The 17,463-nt window shown below is 49.2% G+C and overlaps 8 protein-coding genes across 8 annotated transcripts; 5 read left to right on the top strand and 3 right to left on the bottom strand.

Annotated features, from left to right (window-relative positions):
* Positions 1-265: 265 nt before the first annotated feature.
* MCYG_02295 (conserved hypothetical protein) lies at positions 266-843 on the top strand (the record flags this gene model as incomplete). Its single annotated transcript, XM_002849315.1, has 3 exons — positions 266-317; positions 384-443; positions 656-843. 3 exons carry the CDS (start codon positions 266-268, stop codon positions 841-843), a joined length of 300 nt encoding a protein of 99 aa, XP_002849361.1.
* An 878-nt stretch (positions 844-1,721) lies between these two features.
* MCYG_02294 (conserved hypothetical protein) lies at positions 1,722-4,497 on the top strand (the record flags this gene model as incomplete). Its single annotated transcript, XM_002849314.1, has 4 exons — positions 1,722-1,781; positions 2,082-3,063; positions 3,124-3,298; positions 3,357-4,497. 4 exons carry the CDS (start codon positions 1,722-1,724, stop codon positions 4,495-4,497), a joined length of 2,358 nt encoding a protein of 785 aa, XP_002849360.1.
* Positions 4,498-5,210: 713 nt separating this feature from the next.
* MCYG_02293 (uncharacterized protein) lies at positions 5,211-5,634 on the bottom strand (the record flags this gene model as incomplete). The annotated part of the gene is made up of 2 exons (XM_002849313.1): positions 5,211-5,477; positions 5,596-5,634. 2 exons carry the CDS (start codon positions 5,632-5,634, stop codon positions 5,211-5,213), a joined length of 306 nt encoding a protein of 101 aa, XP_002849359.1.
* A 253-nt stretch (positions 5,635-5,887) lies between these two features.
* Positions 5,888-7,634, top strand: MCYG_02292 (queuine tRNA-ribosyltransferase; the record flags this gene model as incomplete). The annotated part of the gene is made up of 8 exons (XM_002849312.1): positions 5,888-5,974; positions 6,054-6,304; positions 6,402-6,485; positions 6,560-6,880; positions 6,948-7,005; positions 7,065-7,142; positions 7,202-7,389; positions 7,451-7,634. The coding sequence occupies 8 exons, from the start codon at positions 5,888-5,890 to the stop codon at positions 7,632-7,634; spliced, it is 1,251 nt and encodes a 416-aa protein (XP_002849358.1).
* A 2,033-nt stretch (positions 7,635-9,667) lies between these two features.
* Positions 9,668-10,348, top strand: MCYG_02291 (uncharacterized protein; the record flags this gene model as incomplete). Its single annotated transcript, XM_002849311.1, has 1 exon — positions 9,668-10,348. One exon carries the CDS (start codon positions 9,668-9,670, stop codon positions 10,346-10,348), a length of 681 nt encoding a protein of 226 aa, XP_002849357.1.
* A 522-nt stretch (positions 10,349-10,870) lies between these two features.
* Positions 10,871-11,920, top strand: MCYG_02290 (thymidylate synthase; the record flags this gene model as incomplete). Its single annotated transcript, XM_002849310.1, has 1 exon — positions 10,871-11,920. The coding sequence occupies one exon, from the start codon at positions 10,871-10,873 to the stop codon at positions 11,918-11,920; it is 1,050 nt and encodes a 349-aa protein (XP_002849356.1).
* A 177-nt stretch (positions 11,921-12,097) lies between these two features.
* MCYG_02289 (AN1-type zinc finger protein 1) lies at positions 12,098-13,048 on the bottom strand (the record flags this gene model as incomplete). Its single annotated transcript, XM_002849309.1, has 1 exon — positions 12,098-13,048. The coding sequence occupies one exon, from the start codon at positions 13,046-13,048 to the stop codon at positions 12,098-12,100; it is 951 nt and encodes a 316-aa protein (XP_002849355.1).
* Positions 13,049-13,838: 790 nt separating this feature from the next.
* MCYG_02288 (histone deacetylase HOS3) lies at positions 13,839-17,165 on the bottom strand (the record flags this gene model as incomplete). The annotated part of the gene is made up of 1 exon (XM_002849308.1): positions 13,839-17,165. One exon carries the CDS (start codon positions 17,163-17,165, stop codon positions 13,839-13,841), a length of 3,327 nt encoding a protein of 1,108 aa, XP_002849354.1.
* Between the last annotated feature and the right edge of the window lie 298 nt (positions 17,166-17,463).

The raw sequence follows: 17,463 nt of genomic DNA, 5'->3' as shown, positions 1-17,463 counted from the left end.
CATTTCCATGGTATATGCCTTTATATATTCGACCATCCGGAATTGAAGAATCCCACAGACAGACCAACTCTTTTGACAGAACAGCCTCCTATCTCTACATTACTCTATACACATTATTTACTTTACCATTTCCAACTTTTGGTTTTTAGATTTTTAGCTGTAGCGTTCATCACAGTGGGTTATCACCTCCCGTCTACGAATGCTCTGTGGAGTTTAAAGCCAGCTGCCAGACGAGGCCACTGCTAACATGAGCTTTCTCCCAGCCATGGCTGCCAACTGTGCCACTGCTCGTGTGTCATGGCAAGAGAAACTCAATGGTATGTCTTTAGTCTCGAGTATATCATAGTCTCTCTATATGCTAACTTGACCATATCAAACCACAGAGCACTGCAGACAATCGAAGCTCCAAGCTCCCGTGTTCAATCTTGTCTCGGACCGCCGAGGTAGCTATTTTACCATTCATCCTTTCTTCTAGCCTCGAGCGCCTCTCCCTCCATTGTTTTCCTATATATCTATACACATACATACGCATATATATATGTGTGTGTATATATATCCCTCATAAAGGCAGCCCGACTATCATCAGAAGGTGTTCCCTAATTTTGGTGACAAATGCCCCATGTTAACTTCTTTCTCTTCTTCGTCCCTGATCCAGGCGGCCGCACAGCATGGTCGAGCAGCGTGAGCATCCAGGGATCCAGCTTTTCCGCCCGTTACTTCTATGCCGGAGAATATATCAACAATGCCAAAGAGGACGCAGCCGAAGTGGCATTCACCCAATTGAACTCGCAGCCCCGGCTGGCTACCGCCCTCCCGGGACAGCTATATGCGCAACCAAAGTAGCCGCGGCCTCGGGCCTTTTATCCGCATCCAACTTCGCCCATCTGGGCGCTAGCGGAAGCCCAGGAATCGACTTGTTAAACGCGGCTGGCGGTGTTGATCCCACGACATCCACTTCCTCCTTGTCTATCTATCTTAACGGCTTCAGGCATCGTACGCCTTACCATCCTTTTTTTTTTTTCCACCACGAGGAATGCTATCCTCGGTGTACGTTTTCAGAGACGTTATTGAAACAATCGACCTTACAAATGGCATTTACTTTTGGATATATGCAACCTAGCCTTTTGGAAGTAAGGTATATCAAACAGTTCGGGCATTACTTTTTTAATCCGTTCTCTTTTTTTGTGACAGGAAATTGGCGGCTATTTCATTCTAATGACTTTCTACTTACTTTCGTTATCCTTCCTGTTCACCTCTTTTTACTTTCTTGTTCAACGGCTGGACTGCCATATGAAGACAGGGCCTTGTCCGCTGGTGTGGCCTTATCTTTCCATATAGCCCTAAGATGGGGGGGAGGGCGCTCTTCACCATGGAATGCAAGGTCGGAGCTGCCAGGATGACGGACGGGTATTTCTCCCCCAAGGAGGGATATAATAAGCAAGAATACAGACAGCCTTCAATCCTTGATATGCATCCTCTCTCTCTCTCTCTCTCCCCACAGGTTCATGGAGACAGGGCCGGATAGTACAACTTCCCGGCCGGAAGTCTGCCGCTTAACGGTGTTTTGCTATGCCAGTCCAGACGTCAGAAGAGCTGCATAAGACTCAGGGATGGTACATACCAGTTGCATTAACTTCTTCTGTCCTGATATATACCAAACGAATACTGGTATATAGCTGATATCTCCGTATATAACTCGGTAGAACCACGAGAATGACATCATGCGACAAAACTCGCTCTCTGTTTTTTCTTTTTTTCTTACCCTTCTCTCCCTCCTGACAGTATGTTTTCTTCTGCGAATACACTTTTCGGAGAACCAGTAAAAAAAAAAAAAAGGTCGCCGGCGCTCCACCGCGAAGGCGTTGGAAGGGGGAAAAAGTAGCGGGAAGAACTTGGAGTAGTTTTTGTGATGCGCTCGGCGATGGCGACCGAAAAAAACACCCTTGCAAGTCCAACCCGCAAGCCAACAGCGCAAAAAAAAAAGAACCTCCCATCGTTTGGCCCAGCAGGAAGCTCGTTATTATAAAATCCGCTTCTCTCTCCCCAGTCCGAAGAGAGTAGCCCTGGCGCCTAGCATGCAGGCGTGCGATCGCTGCCATCGCCGCAAATCGCGATGTGACAAACAGGTGCCCGTCTGCGGACCGTGCCTGAAGGCCAACGTCGCCTGCGTCTACACAGACCGGTCCAAGGAGCCTACATATCGCAAGGAGGTAGTGGAACGCCTGGAGCGACGTCTCAGGCAGTGTGAAGCTACCAATCGTGCGCTGGCTGCGAGACTGGCGGCCGTCTCCCAGCAGAATAGCAACAACAACAACAACAACAACGGCAACGGCTCTGAGGTCTCGGTCTCAGGGCAGAGTCCCTCGTCGACGTCGAATCCCGATACCAGCCCAGGCCAGGGAGGAGGACGGCAGCGGCAGCGGCAGCAGACGAAGCAGGAGGGTGATAATGAAGTGACGGACGAGGTCTCGTTTCTCTCGCTGACGGCTGGCGGTGACCGTCAGTTCCTGGGCTCTGGCAGCGGCGTGCTGTTTGCCAACCTCGTTCGCGCTACCGTGGACGCTGCCCCGGTCCCGATCTCTACTCCGGCCCGGGCATCATTCACTCCACGGCCGTCGCATTCAGACAATCCGGCCCACGGAGGGGGTGGTGGAAGTGTCACCTTTCCGCTGGGCTCGCCAGCCGGGAGGCCAGAGGGATATCAGATCCCGCCGGAGACGTTTGCGCGAGACCTACACCACGCATACTTTGAGCACGACTATCTCTGCTACCCGTTCCTGCATCGGCCAACGGTCCTGGCGGCATTCGAGCAGATATACAGTGACCCCTCGGTCTTGGATCGGGATGTGTACTCGTGCTTCATTTTCTACATGATTCTCGCCATCTCGTCCGTCGATTATCACAAGTTCGATTGGCAGACCAGACCCGATGCCGAAAACTTCCATGTTGTCGCCCTGTCGAAATTGACGGAGGTGCTGCAGTTGGGAGGCATCAAGCCTCTGCAGGCTATCCTGCTGCTATGCCAGTACCGGATGAGGAGCCCCATCCAGGATACCTCGGCAAGTATGTACTTATTTATACAGATATATTTATTATTTTTATTACCGTGGCTAATGGAAATAGGTATGTGGCACCTGGTAGGCGTTGCTTGTCGTATATGCATCGAGCAAGGCCTGCATCGAGAGTCGACGTATCCACCAAGGCCATCGTCCGACCGGATGGACGTTGACTCTTCGAGTAGCATGATTCGTGCAGAGGTTGGCCGGCGGTGTTTCTTCTGTGTCATTGCCATGGATCGGTACGTTCTCTGGCAGCAATCCATTAAAGTGCACTCAATGCTCATTATCTACTTTTAGCGTTGTGAGCAACACTCTTGGCCGGCCCTTTGGGATACGGCTATCAGATACAAACACAGCACTCCCCGATCCAAAATATGATCTCGAGGTAAATCCGCCAGAAAGCAGCTTCCATCCAACTACAGACTGCTTCTCTCGTACAGCTCTTTTCGTCCATATAGTTCGGTACCGTATTATCTGTGGTAAAATCCTCTTCTCCATGGACAACGGCCAGTCGACGCAGCAGGACTCCAACGAAGCCTCCGCGCTGTCAAAACGGGACAGCTTGGCTGCGGAGCTCGAACAATGGAGGCATGACACAGCCTCCCTTAGCCTGCCAGCTGTGGACTTGTCCAGCACGATCCCCGGGGACAGATCGAGTTTCCGCGCTCATGAATGGTATGAGCTATTGTATTACAACGCACTACTAATGCTGTACCGTCCTTCTCCAGCGCTCCCAGCCATTTCGTCAACAGTCCCCACCGCAATCCAGACCATATTTACTGCGGCCAAGCAATCCATCACCCTATATGCCCACCTTCATCGCTCGAGACGGATAAACTACACTTGGATTACGCTCCACGCCGTGTTCATGGCCGGACTCTCCTACATATATGCCGTAGGCCGCCATTTCCGTGCAAAGCGCAGGCTAGCGATGGGCGGAGCTGCTGGCGTAATGCTCGACGAAGACCCTTCGATAATAGAAATCGTCAATGAGACCCGAGCCTGTTCAACGGTCCTGGTAGCTGTTTCAGAGCGATGGAGCGCTATTCGCCACTCGCATGAAGTCTTCCATCGCCTGAGTGATGCTGTGCTCTCCGATGCAATCGAGCTATTAAATAACCCTCCCTCGACAACCACAGCTTCGGGTACCCAGCCTGTTCTCTCACCCATTAAAATAGGGCGGATGGCGTCTCCTACAAGTTTACCCACGTCTCACCTTTCACCCATGGCCAGCACCGGTATGGACCAATGGCCGCTTTCGGATCCTAACATGAGTCCCCAATTAGCCGTTGACTCCGTGCTGCGTGACTGCTTTAGGGATCTTCAGCATATGAATGAGTACAGCTATGGCGATGACCCTATCTGTCGTCTCTCACAGGACTGGCTTGGAGAGATTGGCGGGATGGCCTTGGACGCCGTTCATGTATGGGGCGAGTAAACGCTCTTCCAATGGTGACCTTCAATAAAACCATGGGACATCCACCGATACAGAGTCCGACCTTAATATTGATGAACGGGGAGCAGATATCTTGCAGTCACCACGTCAGCTTATGGCTAACTTTGCGCGCTTACCCGAGGCAGTCTCCACTCCACTGCAAAGCATAGATGGCGCTCTACAAATACACACGCACCAGCAACTGGGTACACTACATCATGGCGCAGAAGAGACTGCAACAGATACTACGAGGGTTATGAATATTCTATCTAGAATTGGGGCTCTTGAATCTCTTTTTTTTTTTCTTTTTTTTTTTTTTTTTTTTTTTTTTGGGATTTTAGTTCATATCTTACGAACAGATTATGAACTCATGGCGATATGTCTAGATATGTTGCTTATTTGCCAAAGGGGGCCGCCGTCTCGTCGGCCCCATACTTTTTTGGTTAGATATTGGCTTGAAGTCAGTCCACCAGTCCTATCGATACATGGTTTTGTATAGATGACCACAATCCATACATCGTTTATTGGACAAACAATTGACATCTCGTATTATAAGCAGTTTCTTCATCGTCCGATTTAATCTTCTATTTGACTGACCACCCAAAATTATGCAGTTAATGTCTATCCTGCATAAAATATGCAAGTCACGTGAATATATGTTGATGACTCGGCTCACTACAACAAAAGACCATCGCAATTATATTCGAGAAAAAGGACTAATTATGTCCTTCATTCTCTCTTTTACAGAGATCTTTAAGCGGCTCCTTGCGGCTAACAATAGACGAGGCACCTATCTCAACTAAGCTGCAAATTCTATTATTTGTTCGGCTTACATACAAGCCCTCATTCATATGAGCAAGTGGATCAGCCCTCACATAAACCAAGAATGCTCGGGGTAGACAACCAGGTCTGGCACGGGGAGCGAGTTCCTCAGATAAATGAGCGGACATCATATTCAGAAGACTGTTTTGAGCTTTGATAGCCTGAGAATTAAACAGTTAATATCATCAAAATACTGAAGTCTTTCCTTGTCGTCACTGATTATATAATCATAGTTGAGGCTGAAAATGCCTTCAGCGCTAGCAGTTTCACGTGACTCACTCTGATTGTGAGCCGAGCAAGAATTGATGAAACGTTCATATTTGAAGCTGATGATTGATTATTGTTGTATATCCAACTAGGAGCTCAAAGCTCAGATGGAAACTGTTTGAATATAGATAACTATTCCTATAGGGTAGACCGAGACCGCTTCCAAATTGATCAATATGCTCCATGACATATATCATAACCAAGATCAATGAGTCTACGGCGCATACGGCCCCCTACGAGACCTAGAGTGCAATCATTGTTATCCAAGCAATTTCCCCTAGTGGGATCGTACAGTAAAGTCGTTATGGCCTCCTCTACGGCCATTACAGAGGGAAAGGACAGAAGAGCAATGCCTTCAGCCTTAACATTCGACCTTGAATCCAAATGCTCGGTAAGATATATATGCATATGTCCCCGTTGACACTTTGCCATAACTCTTAACATTCAAGCGCTAATACCAAGCTCCGCAGACCACCAAAGCCCGCGCGAGTACGCTCCATCTCCCCCATGGACCCGTCAAACTCCCGATTTTCATGCCTGTTGCAACCCAAGCGTCGTTAAAAGGCCTGACACCAGACCAACTTGCACAAACAGGATGCAAGCTTTGCTTGAATAATACATATCATTTAGGACTTAAACCAGGTCAGACTGTACTAGATGAGGTTGGGGGGGCTCATAAGTTCCAGGGTTGGAATGGTAATATTCTAACCGATAGCGGTGGGTAGGTGTCATATATCTCCTTGAAAATATTATTATTTACATTGCCTTGCTGGAAGAGTAAAATCAAAAAGGCTAACATGCTCTTCTACCGAATACAGGTTCCAAATGGTTTCTCTCTTGAAACTTGCGCAAGTAACAGAGGAAGGAGTACGGTTTTTAAGCCCACACGACGGGTCCCCAATGTACGCTTTCGCACTCCACCAGTTGAAATTCTAGGCTTTCCTTACTTCCAGATAACTGCTAATGATCTATATAGGCTACTTACGCCTGAACATTCAATATCGCTACAAAACTCTATAGGTTCGGATATTATCATGCAACTGGATGATGTTATTGCTACAACATCGCCGGATCGCGCAAGGATGCAGGAAGCCATGGAGAGGTCAATTCGCTGGCTGGATAGATGCATTGACGCACATAAGTATCCTGAAAGACAAAATCTTTTCTGCATAATCCAGGGAGGCCTTGACTTAGAAATGCGCCGCCAGTGTTGCGAGGAGATGGTTGCGAGAGACACTCCTGGAATTGCAATCGGTGGCCTATCTGGAGGAGAGGCAAAAGATGAGTTCTGCAAAGTGTTAGCTATTTCACTGCCCACTTTGTCTTGTTCTGGATAACAGTCTGTCTAACTGGCGGATAAATAGGGTCGATGCCTGCACCGACATGCTACCAACGAATAAACCTCGATATGTCATGGGGGTGGTGAGTAAATTCCGGCTGTCTAACATCCCTTGACGTAGAATCTGTCTAACATTTTTCAGGGATATCAAGAAGATCTGGTAGTAGCCGTTGCTTTAGGCGCTGATATGTTCGATTGTGTTTTCCCGACTCGAACAGCCGTAAGATATTCTCTCCCTTACTTATTATACCTCCTTTCAGGCCCTAACGTATATTGCAGCGCTTTGGAAACGCTTTGACACCATACGGAACGTTAGGCCTCCGCCGTGCCAATTTCTCACGCGATTTCGGGCCAATAGATGAAAATTGCAAATGTAAGACCTGTCGACCTAAAGAAGAGGGCGGGCTTGGTATTACTCGAGCATATTTGCACCATCTAGCAGCGAAGGAAACAGTCGGAGCACACTTGTACGTATAAAATCTATTCTCCATCTCTTTTATGTCTTTTAAATGCTAACTCCGCCGGTAGTATCACCATGCATAATGTTCATTATCTTCTTGCATTGATGGATTCGGCTAGACAAGCGATTCTAGAGGATAGATATCCTCAATTTCTAAAGGAGTTCTTTGGGAACCTCTATGGAGAGAAATCAAAGATACCCAAGTGGGCAGTCGTCGCCCTTCGTGGAGTTGGTGTAGATTTACTTGGGTAGAGATGGAGTTAAATGCGTGATGGTCCTTTCTTTGACTATACTGGACCGCTGACGTTTTCTGTATATGTGAGGCCTTCCGGTTATTCTCTACCATTCCTTGATTTATTACATACATGCATTGAACAGCCTAGCGCAAGGAAGGACGAATCCATCTCGTTGGAACAGGTCCATAAAATCTAAAGCCTAAGCCGATACATCTAAAGGGCTTGACAGGTTTTCCAAATGACGGATAACCCAAGTCCGACGTGAAATGGAGAATTCCAAGCACTTGTCCTGCAAGGTGGCGCCATATTAGTATGCTGCTACGGATAAAGCTACATCCAATCCCCGACCCCTCTCACACATCGAGCCTACAGGATTATATTGGCGAGATGTTTCGATTCGAGGCCAAGGAGCACTTACAAGCAAATTAATATGGAATCAGCACTACTAGCACAATACAGTGACATAAAACACAGCCCTAAACTATCACTGTATATTAGTATCTAAACAACAGATACGAGTCGAAGTGAAGAAGCGTGTGCTGCTTACCACGTTATAGTCATAAACCCATGGCCAATCTTTTAGCTATGGTATTTCTCCAGGGACTGTTCTTCATCTGGCTAACCACTTACAGCCACCACCACCCCAGAAAAGGCAGTAATAGCAACAACAACACGGGACGCAACTTCATATTTGCAATGTGATACCTAGAATATAGATGTTGGAATACCTATAGAGGTGAGAGCCACCACAGAGTGATTTAAGTGTTATGCTCCATTATACCACCCAGCCTCCTATATCTCCACGCTTTCCTACGTGAAAAGCAGAGAAACATGAACAGGCATTCCACCCGCTGTTATTCAGTGGAGAAACATGCTACCAGCAATATAAACTGAATATCGTGGAAATGAGCAGCTGACTTTATACGCTTATGTGTATAATCTAAGATAAAGTTTGATAGACTTTGATCTAATCTGATAAGATAAGATCCTAACAAGCCGGAAATAAATCTTTTCGAAGCTTTCTTCAGAATTGATGACTCCAGCCATAACACAAAGCTAGGATACCAGCTCTCATTAATGTTTTCACGGCTGCTGGTATTTCGCTATTTTCCTCGGAAATGCGATATTTCGTCTCAAGGACGTCCTCCTCGGGGATATACGAAATATTTCGGACCAGGTACAATAGATTTCAATCCTGACCGTCAATCGCAGCCATGGCGCTAGCGCTAGACGCACTGTTCAGAGCCCCATTTCACAACGGCCCTGTTATAATAGGATTAATTCCACGGCCAAATTTTGGGAGCAAATGTTATTGGTAGTTCATCAAACTATCTCGGGAAAATTATGACGTTTTGGCCCCAGACTGTCTAACAATGGCAGCGCAGAATATACTTATGTGGCTTGGCTGAGGGATTGTCAATAAAAGCGACATCACTTTGCCATTCTTGCAAAGGATTGGCACGTACTATGTAAGGCATGATTTCCTGGCATGACGAAGCAGCTTCAACTACCGTATGTTTGGCCAATAGAGGCGGGTTGTACGGAGTATCCTCCGTAGACTCGTTTATTGGCCTAGTAGGGCCGGCAGCCACTCAAACAGGAAGGGCAGGCTGCGTGAGGCACCACGTCTACCTGGGAGTAGAGAACATAGTGCTAAGACACTTCTGCCGTCTTTATTGTCCCTCATAATAGTCGGACATTACGGTGAAGCGTTGATTAACTTCAATGGTCTGTGTTGATCACAAACCAATGTTTAAAAAAAATTGAAGTGGAATATACATGATAAATCGAGATCATCATACATTGGTTTGCCTCAGAGCTAATTAACCCCCTAGGGGTCAGTTACGTAGTAGATATTCCCTTGGACACGGCTCCAGGTGAGCTATAAAAGACACCACCTTCCTCAGGCCACAGCGTGGAAAAAACCACACAGCGCATCTGTACGGTACTCCATTCCCTGTCCTATCAGGTATTTACTGAATGCACTCCTTTCCCAGCTCTAATCTGTCCCTTGTCTGATTAATAAAAGCTGCAGACATTGCTGCTACAATGCGGTTCCATCTCGCAATATCCCTTTTTGCCCTAACGGGTCTCGTACTCTCAGCTCCTGATCCTCGTTGCGAAACGGATGCCGACTGTGGGGGATGGCAATTCTGTGATAGGATACAAATGTGTACCGACACACTTGGAGCTGGTAGCCCCTGTGATACCAATTCCATGTGCGATTCCGGATGGTGCGATAACAAAGTGTGCAAAGAAACCGCTATCGGGCAATCTTGTAGCACTCGCGACGACTGCCATGGACGTCAACAATTTTGCTCACAAGAAACACATACTTGCCTTCTATCTGGCCGCCCGGAGGGTACCTCATGTCAAGTCAACGGGGAATGTGCGTGGAAACGATGCTTTAATAAGAAGTGCCAAAAAGAAGACGGGGAATTTGGAACTTCCTGCAAGAAGACCGAAGACTGCAAGTCGGGCTTGATCTGTGCGAAGGATGCCTTTAGCAGTGGAAATACATTCTGTCGATTCAATGACAAAGGGATTGGATCTCCGTGTTCTAAGAAGGAAGACTGCAGGCTCGCATTACTTTGCAAGAGTGGAATATGCGAGGCGGATGATACGACATGCATCGCACCTGGTCTCCTTTGCAAGGCTGACGGCGACTGTTGCTCGAAAAACTGCAAATGGAACTTCAGCTCCGGCCTCCCCCTTCGATCATGCGCGTGAGGATATGGAATATAGCCAGAGTATTGGTGAAGTTAACAAATGCATACCGTCACTTCACCCCTTTATCATTATCGAAGCCAGCACTGCAATATAAACAATAGAAATAGCAACCTGCTCCTGTGTCGAGAAACATTTCAATATGATACTCAAAGAACCTTAGCATCTCGCGGCTTGGTTGGATAAAGTACTGACGGCATGTATCCATGCAGTCAATAAAGGATGTATTGGATTTGGCGGGAATAGTGATGTGTCCCTCACCCTCGCAGCGTACATAGTAAGATAGTAGCCTGAGTTAGCCCGGCACGTCGATATTGTCTTATTGTCGTAAATAGATATCTTCTTCGCAAATCTGACGGTTAAGGAGTGGCTTCTCATGGGCTGCATTTTGGTTGTTAGACTTTGAAACTTTTTCAATATAAAAAAACGCGTCGCGGTAGCTGAATAGCTACATAGCTACAACCAGCGATATTAAACTGATTCACCGTCGGTACGATAATCACAGCAACCTAGACAGATACCAGCATGGCGGCAACCGCATCAATCGGAGGATCAGACTCCAACATCGCTCTCAACCCGCCGTTACAGCCAGACGAGCATTCGCCTTCACCTGCTCCCCCTCACGACCCTGCACACGAAGAACACCAGTATCTCAATCTCATCCGCACCATTATCAGTACAGGCGAACATCGCCCTGACCGCACCGGCACGGGAACTCGTTCCATCTTTGCGCCGCCACAGCTTCGCTTCGCTCTCTCCAAGCCGTCGTCTGACCCGTCCAACCCAGATCCCATCCCAGTCCTGCCCCTCCTCACCACCAAGCGCGTCTTCCTACGTGCCGTCATCGCCGAGCTGCTCTGGTTCGTGTCAGGGTGCACTTCCTCGCTTCCCCTAAGCGAAGCTGGGATAAAGATATGGGATGGGAACGGGAGCCGGGAGTTTCTCGACAGTGTCGGCCTGTCCCATCGTGAAGTTGGTGACTTAGGGCCCGTATATGGCTTCCAATGGCGCCATTTTGGGGCCGAGTATGTCGATGCAAAGACAGATTATGCCGGAAAGGGCGTCGACCAGGTTGCTGAAGTCGTTAGGAAGCTAAAGGAGTCGCCTTACGACAGGCGTATAATCCTAAGTGCATGGAATCCGGCGGACCTGAAGAAGATGGCTCTGCCGCCGTGCCACATGTTCGCGCAGTTCTACGTGTCGTTCCCACCCCAGCAGGAAGGGGATAAAAAGGGGAAAGGCACGCTGTCTTGCGTGCTATACCAGAGGTCGTGTGATATGGGACTGGGTGTGCCCTTTAATATCGCGTCATACGCACTGTTGACGCATATGTTTGCTCACGCCGCAGATTTACACCCCGGCACCCTGATACATACTATGGGTGATGCACATGTGTATCTTGACCATATTGAAGCACTACAGGAGCAACTTACCAGGGAGCCAACTGATTTTCCTACATTGAAAATCCATCGTACCGACCGGGGTTCTGGTGAGATGGACGGTTGGAAGGACTCTGATTTTGAAGTATTGGATTATAAACCTCATAAGCTGATTAAGATGAAGATGAGCGTATGATTGGTAGAGTACACGATATATACACTTGATGTTCAATTAATGGGTAAACGGGTTAAATACGTTGATTATTGCAGAATATATATGTACTGAGAATAATTATATCCAATCCACCTGAACACCGATGCCAGTATAGGTATAGAAAGATAACACGCTATAGGTATAACAAAGGGTATAGCCCTACATTTCGATCAAATCAGGTACTGGTGGCCCAACACCCCTAAGCAATACAATAGTATCCCCCTGAGCCACAGAACAGTTCCCTATCTTACTAGAAAAGTCTAGCAGCTTGCCTCCCTCAACGTGGAAGATCCTGAGCCGGTCCTCCTCTCCCGCAGAACGATTATTCACATTCTGCACCTGTAGCCTTCGCGCAGCATCGTCCAGTATCTTGCCCACACTCCATCCCATGTCGAAATAGAAATCTCCGGTAGGATACTTAGCAGTGGTCGTATCTGCAGAGGCTTCAACATGGAGGTAGAAGCGTTTGGACACATCAAGGTTCGAATCTCCTTTAGCGTTCTTTTTTAGAGTATTTAACCGCGCCATTCGTGACGCGGCAGAGGGAGGCTTTGCCTTGGGTTTAGAGGCCGGAGAAGTGGTAGCGGAGGATGACTTGCCCTTGCCCCAGCTGCGTAGGCGGGAGAAGGCCTGCCGCGCCTTTTCAGCAGAGGATGTGAAGGCCACTGATGCCGCGCTGGTGCCCAGGGGTATGAGATTGCTGCAATCATGGTCCTCCCTCATCCGGTGGGAGAGACAGTATTCCCTATTGCAGTTCTGGCAGTGGACACCTGCATTCGCCATCGTATAGATTAGGGCCTTGCATGACGGATGCGAGCACTGGGTGGAGTTGTAGACGGTAGGTTTCTCAGAGAGCTGTAAGGGTGTCGTAGATGCTGTGCCATTCTGCCCAGCTCGTCGACGGGCTGCCCATTCTCCTGCCTTGGGGCATTTATGGGTTGTTTCGGTTCGGTGGTCAAGGCAGAAGGTCCCCTTGCACGATTCACATCTGAACGGAAGGAAATCTAACTGCCGACAGAACTCGAATTCGCAGTGTTTGCCGATGTCTTCAAGATCACGATCGGCCATCTGGGTATAGGAGGAGGGTTGGTCTGGAGACGAGGACGACATGGTGAGCTGGTATCGTACTAGAAGACCTTGTTATAGGATCTAAGGTCTAGGTATATGGAATCTGTTGGGCAAGGAGAAGGAATATGAAATATAAAATGGCCGGCAAGGCCTCAATCTTGTTGACGTACTTTTGTCATCTTTTTTCCGATAAGAAGTTTCCAGCTGATCCTTATCGCTTCTTTCGGGGATCATTGATAATCCGAGATCCGAGATGAGTAATCAAGGTACGGTACTCAAATACCGCCAAGAAGTAAAATTACATGTTTTATTGGCTGATTCGGTATTATTCGTATCAGCCTCTAAAGTTAAGGGCTACTTTATATAGATGAAATCTGTGGTATCAAGAATAAGATTGTTAGTATTATATATTATAAGGGATATGGGGGATATCCTTCTAGTTTTGCTCCAGCAAGCGAGGGAGTCTTGGGTATGGAATAGGTAAGTGGTTCTTTGGGAGCTTTACCAACTACAATATGGGGTATAAAGGACAGTAAGTCCTGAGCAAGGCAACAACGCAGGCTTCAAGCAAAGGAGCAGGGGAGGTAGACCAACAGTAGCCACAACTCGGACAATAAGGGGGTATTATGTTCTGACGGTGAAGACTTTCAATCACAGAATACAATACACATAAACATAGAGTACATTGTACATCAAGGGACAAAAATGAAATCGAAATAAACGACAGAGGCGAAAAGATGGTAGGACAAGCGAAATAAAGAAAAAAAAGTCAAGTAAAAGAGAGAGAACAGTGCAGGAAGATGCAGAGAATCAAACAGGAGTGGCCATTAAGTTAGGAGCCGGAAAGGCGGTTCTGGGGATTCGCAAAGGGAATAGCGGACGTTGCTGTGAAGACGGGGAGCTGCTGTGGTACCGCGGCTGGTGGTGATCGGACGGTAATTCTAGGATTCGCGGACCCGGGGGGCGTGTCTGGAGTAAGTGGTGGAGAAGGGATGGTGCTGGTATTATCTGCCGACTCTTTGGGCGGCGTCGACGCAACGGCTTCGTGGTTGGAAGTCGGATATTCGACGTAGCTCTCGTCGTGGGCTAGACCAGCGTCTGATACTTCAGGTAGGGGCATGGTGTGTGGATCCAGGGAGGCGATAGCCTGTGGGCTGAATTGATCGGTCTTGGTCATGGTTGGCGACTCAGATGTCGTCTCAGTGGTTGGTGTTGCGGTGGTTGAACGAGATTTCGAGCGTGATTGTCGTCCGTTGACCTCCTTGGTGGTGCGAGGCGCTATCGCTCCAGGGGTTGCTCTGGCTGCTGGCTTGCGTCTGGACGATTGGGACGCCGCCGTTGTGTCCTTTTGAGCTAACTTTGCTTCTCGAAGTGCATTTTCTTTAGGGCTAGGCACTTTCAGCTTTATGCTCAGTTTATTTACGCTAGCCGTTAAGCCATCTACACCAGCATCGTTTTCCTGGGCCTTCCTAGGGCTATTTTTGGCCGAAGTAGAGGCTCGACTGCTGCTTGCAGCCCTGGCCTTACATGTGCTGTTCCGCAATTCGGCACTAGAGCTTGCTCGTGAGGGCGAAGGCCGCGTTGAAGCTGGACGGCTTCTAGGTTGATGAGCCCTAGCAGTTGAGGATACAGGAGTCACGGCCGAAGCAATGCTGACTCTTCGTGAAGTGCGAGAGCTGGGGGATGACTTTGGTTCGCTGTTATTTAGCATGCTTGGGTCGGGTAGATCGTTGACGGAAGCAATAGTAGTCCGACGAGTGTTAGCAGATGAAGAGCGGGAACTCCTAAGCCTTTCGGAGGCGGGTAAGGCGGGAGCCTTCTGTTTCCTCTCCCTAAGCTGCATATGGTTGGAGTTCCTCTCGTTGGGACGTGACCGTTGACTCGCTGCAGACGCTGGACGAGCATCCCGTCGAGGCTGGCTTGTTGTGGCTTTCAGGTCAGCATGCTGACAGCTTGTGGTTTGACGGTCTGTGGGTATAAGAGCCTTGGAGAGCTCAAAAGCGGCCGTGGCCCAGCCGATCCGTGGGAGTTGTTGGAGGGATGAGTCGCCTGCATGGCTCGGGTTGTAGGATGAGGATCTGTGATCGCGGGTTGGTGTTATCACCTTTGCAGATGATGCTTGAGTGGGCGCGGAGAAGGTAGGAGGCCCTCTCTCGCGAGGTTTTCGTGGAGTTACAGGTGAAGGTTTGGCCAAGTTTTCCAGTTCTTCAAGTAATGATGGTGCCCACCATATGGTATCATAGGTTATTGTATCAGACTCCCTCTTGACATCCTGCATTGCATCATGCTTGCTTTCCTCTGACAAGCCAAGCCGATTGAACATCTCAGCGGCAAGCCGGCTGCCATGCTGGTCGTCTACGGCGTCAAAGTTGGGTAAGTCTGAGAGGCCAGAGAGGTGGCTGAATACGCCGCTTATCAGGGCCCTGTCACTATATCCTCCTTCTAAGACTGAGATTACTCTGCCGTCAACGGAGAGGCCTTCCTCCTGTGACATCCGGACAATATCGGCTGTGAATCTGGCGTAGAAATCCGTTGGAACGTTGACCTTGTGTCTTTGCATACCAGCTCCCTCCCACTCGCTTGCATCGAACCCAGCAGACAAGAAGATGGCGGCTTTGGGTTGAGGAGCGTTAGGTGAGGTACTAGATTGTAGTTGATGTGAATGGGCTCGCAGGAATGCGCGAGCCTTTTCAATCAGGACGACATACTTTGTCTCGTACAAAGCCCAGAACTCCTCTGTAGTCTTCCATGACTCGAGATGGACATTCCAAATACTCTGACCGTGAGCATTATCGATGCAGACGCTGGCATTCCGAACTTTGCTTTCATCGCCTTCCTCACAAGGGTAAGAGTTGATATCGTGTAGACTGAAGTATCCAATAGCAGTTCTTTTATACCCGGCCGCATTTTTGGCTGCACTGGCAGCTCGTCGGTTCTGCTCCCAGGCAATGGCCTGCGATCCGTCGCCGTGGTGTAGATCGAAATCAAGAATTGCCGCGTGAGTCAGTCCGTGTGTCATGGCAGCATATGAGATGCCTACATGGACGTTGTTGAGCCAGCAGAACCCGGATGGATAGCTGCTCGAGCAGTGGTGGCCTGGCGGCCGGATGCAGACAAACGCCCGCCGTGTCGACGGAGAAGTGAACACCGAGTCAACGGCGTCACAGACGCCTCCCAGTGCACCTTCAAACGCGTCCAACGAGCCAGGGCAGAGGTATAGATCCCCCTCGTGCAGCTTGGGGGCAGCATTGGCTCCGGTTTCCTTGCCAGAGCTGCTAGGCCGAACCAGCTCCTTGCCGTTCGACGCCAGTCTGCCTTCTGCGGCATCACACATCAACCGTAGTTCCTCCATCCATTTCGTGCCATGGACGTGCGTCACCGCTGGCGAGTTCAGGGGCATGGTTCGTACCGTCTTCCTTATCTGAAACGGCGGGGGCGGGAGCTGTCGTAAATCTAGGTCCGGGTGTGGCGCAAACTCGTTACCGCCATAACGCTGCCCCATGCGGGTATACGCAGCGGCCAGGCCGAGGACGCTGGCTTGCATTCTCTCCGGCCGCTCGACGATGAGTTCCAGCCCCGCCTTGGAGGTGCGCGGGCGCGAGTATCGGTGGCCATAGCAGGCATCCTGTATGATGACAACGGTTCGAGAGTGCAAATCGACAGCTTGGTGCAAGGCCAGCTCCTTTGCAAAATGCTGAGCAGCTATATCTGACGGGCCAGAGGGCGAGGCAGACGCCATCTCCGGGAGGGGTGAGATGGCCCGTCCGGACGCGCCTGGGGACGAGGCCAGATGCTGTGCGGACGAGCGCCGTGAGAGGCTCTGGCGCGATGAGGATGAAGAGGCAGCCAGATTCTGCACCGATCGAAGCGAGCTGACCGATGCTCGCTTGTGCAACGAAGGTGTCGAGCCGCGTCTCTCGTCGCGCAGGGAGGTGGTGCTGGTCGTCCTTCGAGGCGCGCGTTGCTGCTGCGAGGTCGGGCTGGCGCGGGGATCGTTTTTCGGGAAGCTGGGACTCCTCTCTGAGCGGTGATAGGGAGACTGTAGAGGCGAGTGAGAAGGTGAAGAACGCCCTGTGGTGATGTTGAGCTGGTTGAAGCTGTGATGCAGCTCATCCTGTCTGCCGCCGCGCTGGTTATAACGTTGCTGCGGCGATGCCATGATGGCGGAGAGCAGAATCACTCATACAAAGCTCCTTTTTAGCTATTATTCCCTATACTCACAGTCAGTATTTCACGTTTGATAGCCAGTGTGTGTGCAGCTTCCCACTTACTCTGCTCTTGTTGTTGGTTTTGTTGTATACAACTTGGAGTTTACGCTAAAAAGGAGAACTAAAGCTGGTTTTTCTTACCCCTGAAGCGTTAACATGCCATGAATATAACAGTCGAACATGTAATTTCATGTATATATATAAGTGATAGAGGGCTGTGTATGTGTGTGTATATTCTATATGGTACAG

The sequence above is a fragment of the Microsporum canis genome, genomic scaffold (genome assembly GCF_000151145.1).
Source record: "Microsporum canis CBS 113480 supercont1.2 genomic scaffold, whole genome shotgun sequence".
Classification (NCBI taxonomy): Eukaryota; Fungi; Ascomycota; class Eurotiomycetes; order Onygenales; family Arthrodermataceae; genus Microsporum; species Microsporum canis.
The sequence above is the reverse complement of the archived record's forward strand: the minus strand, read 5'-3'. Positions and strand labels throughout refer to the sequence as shown.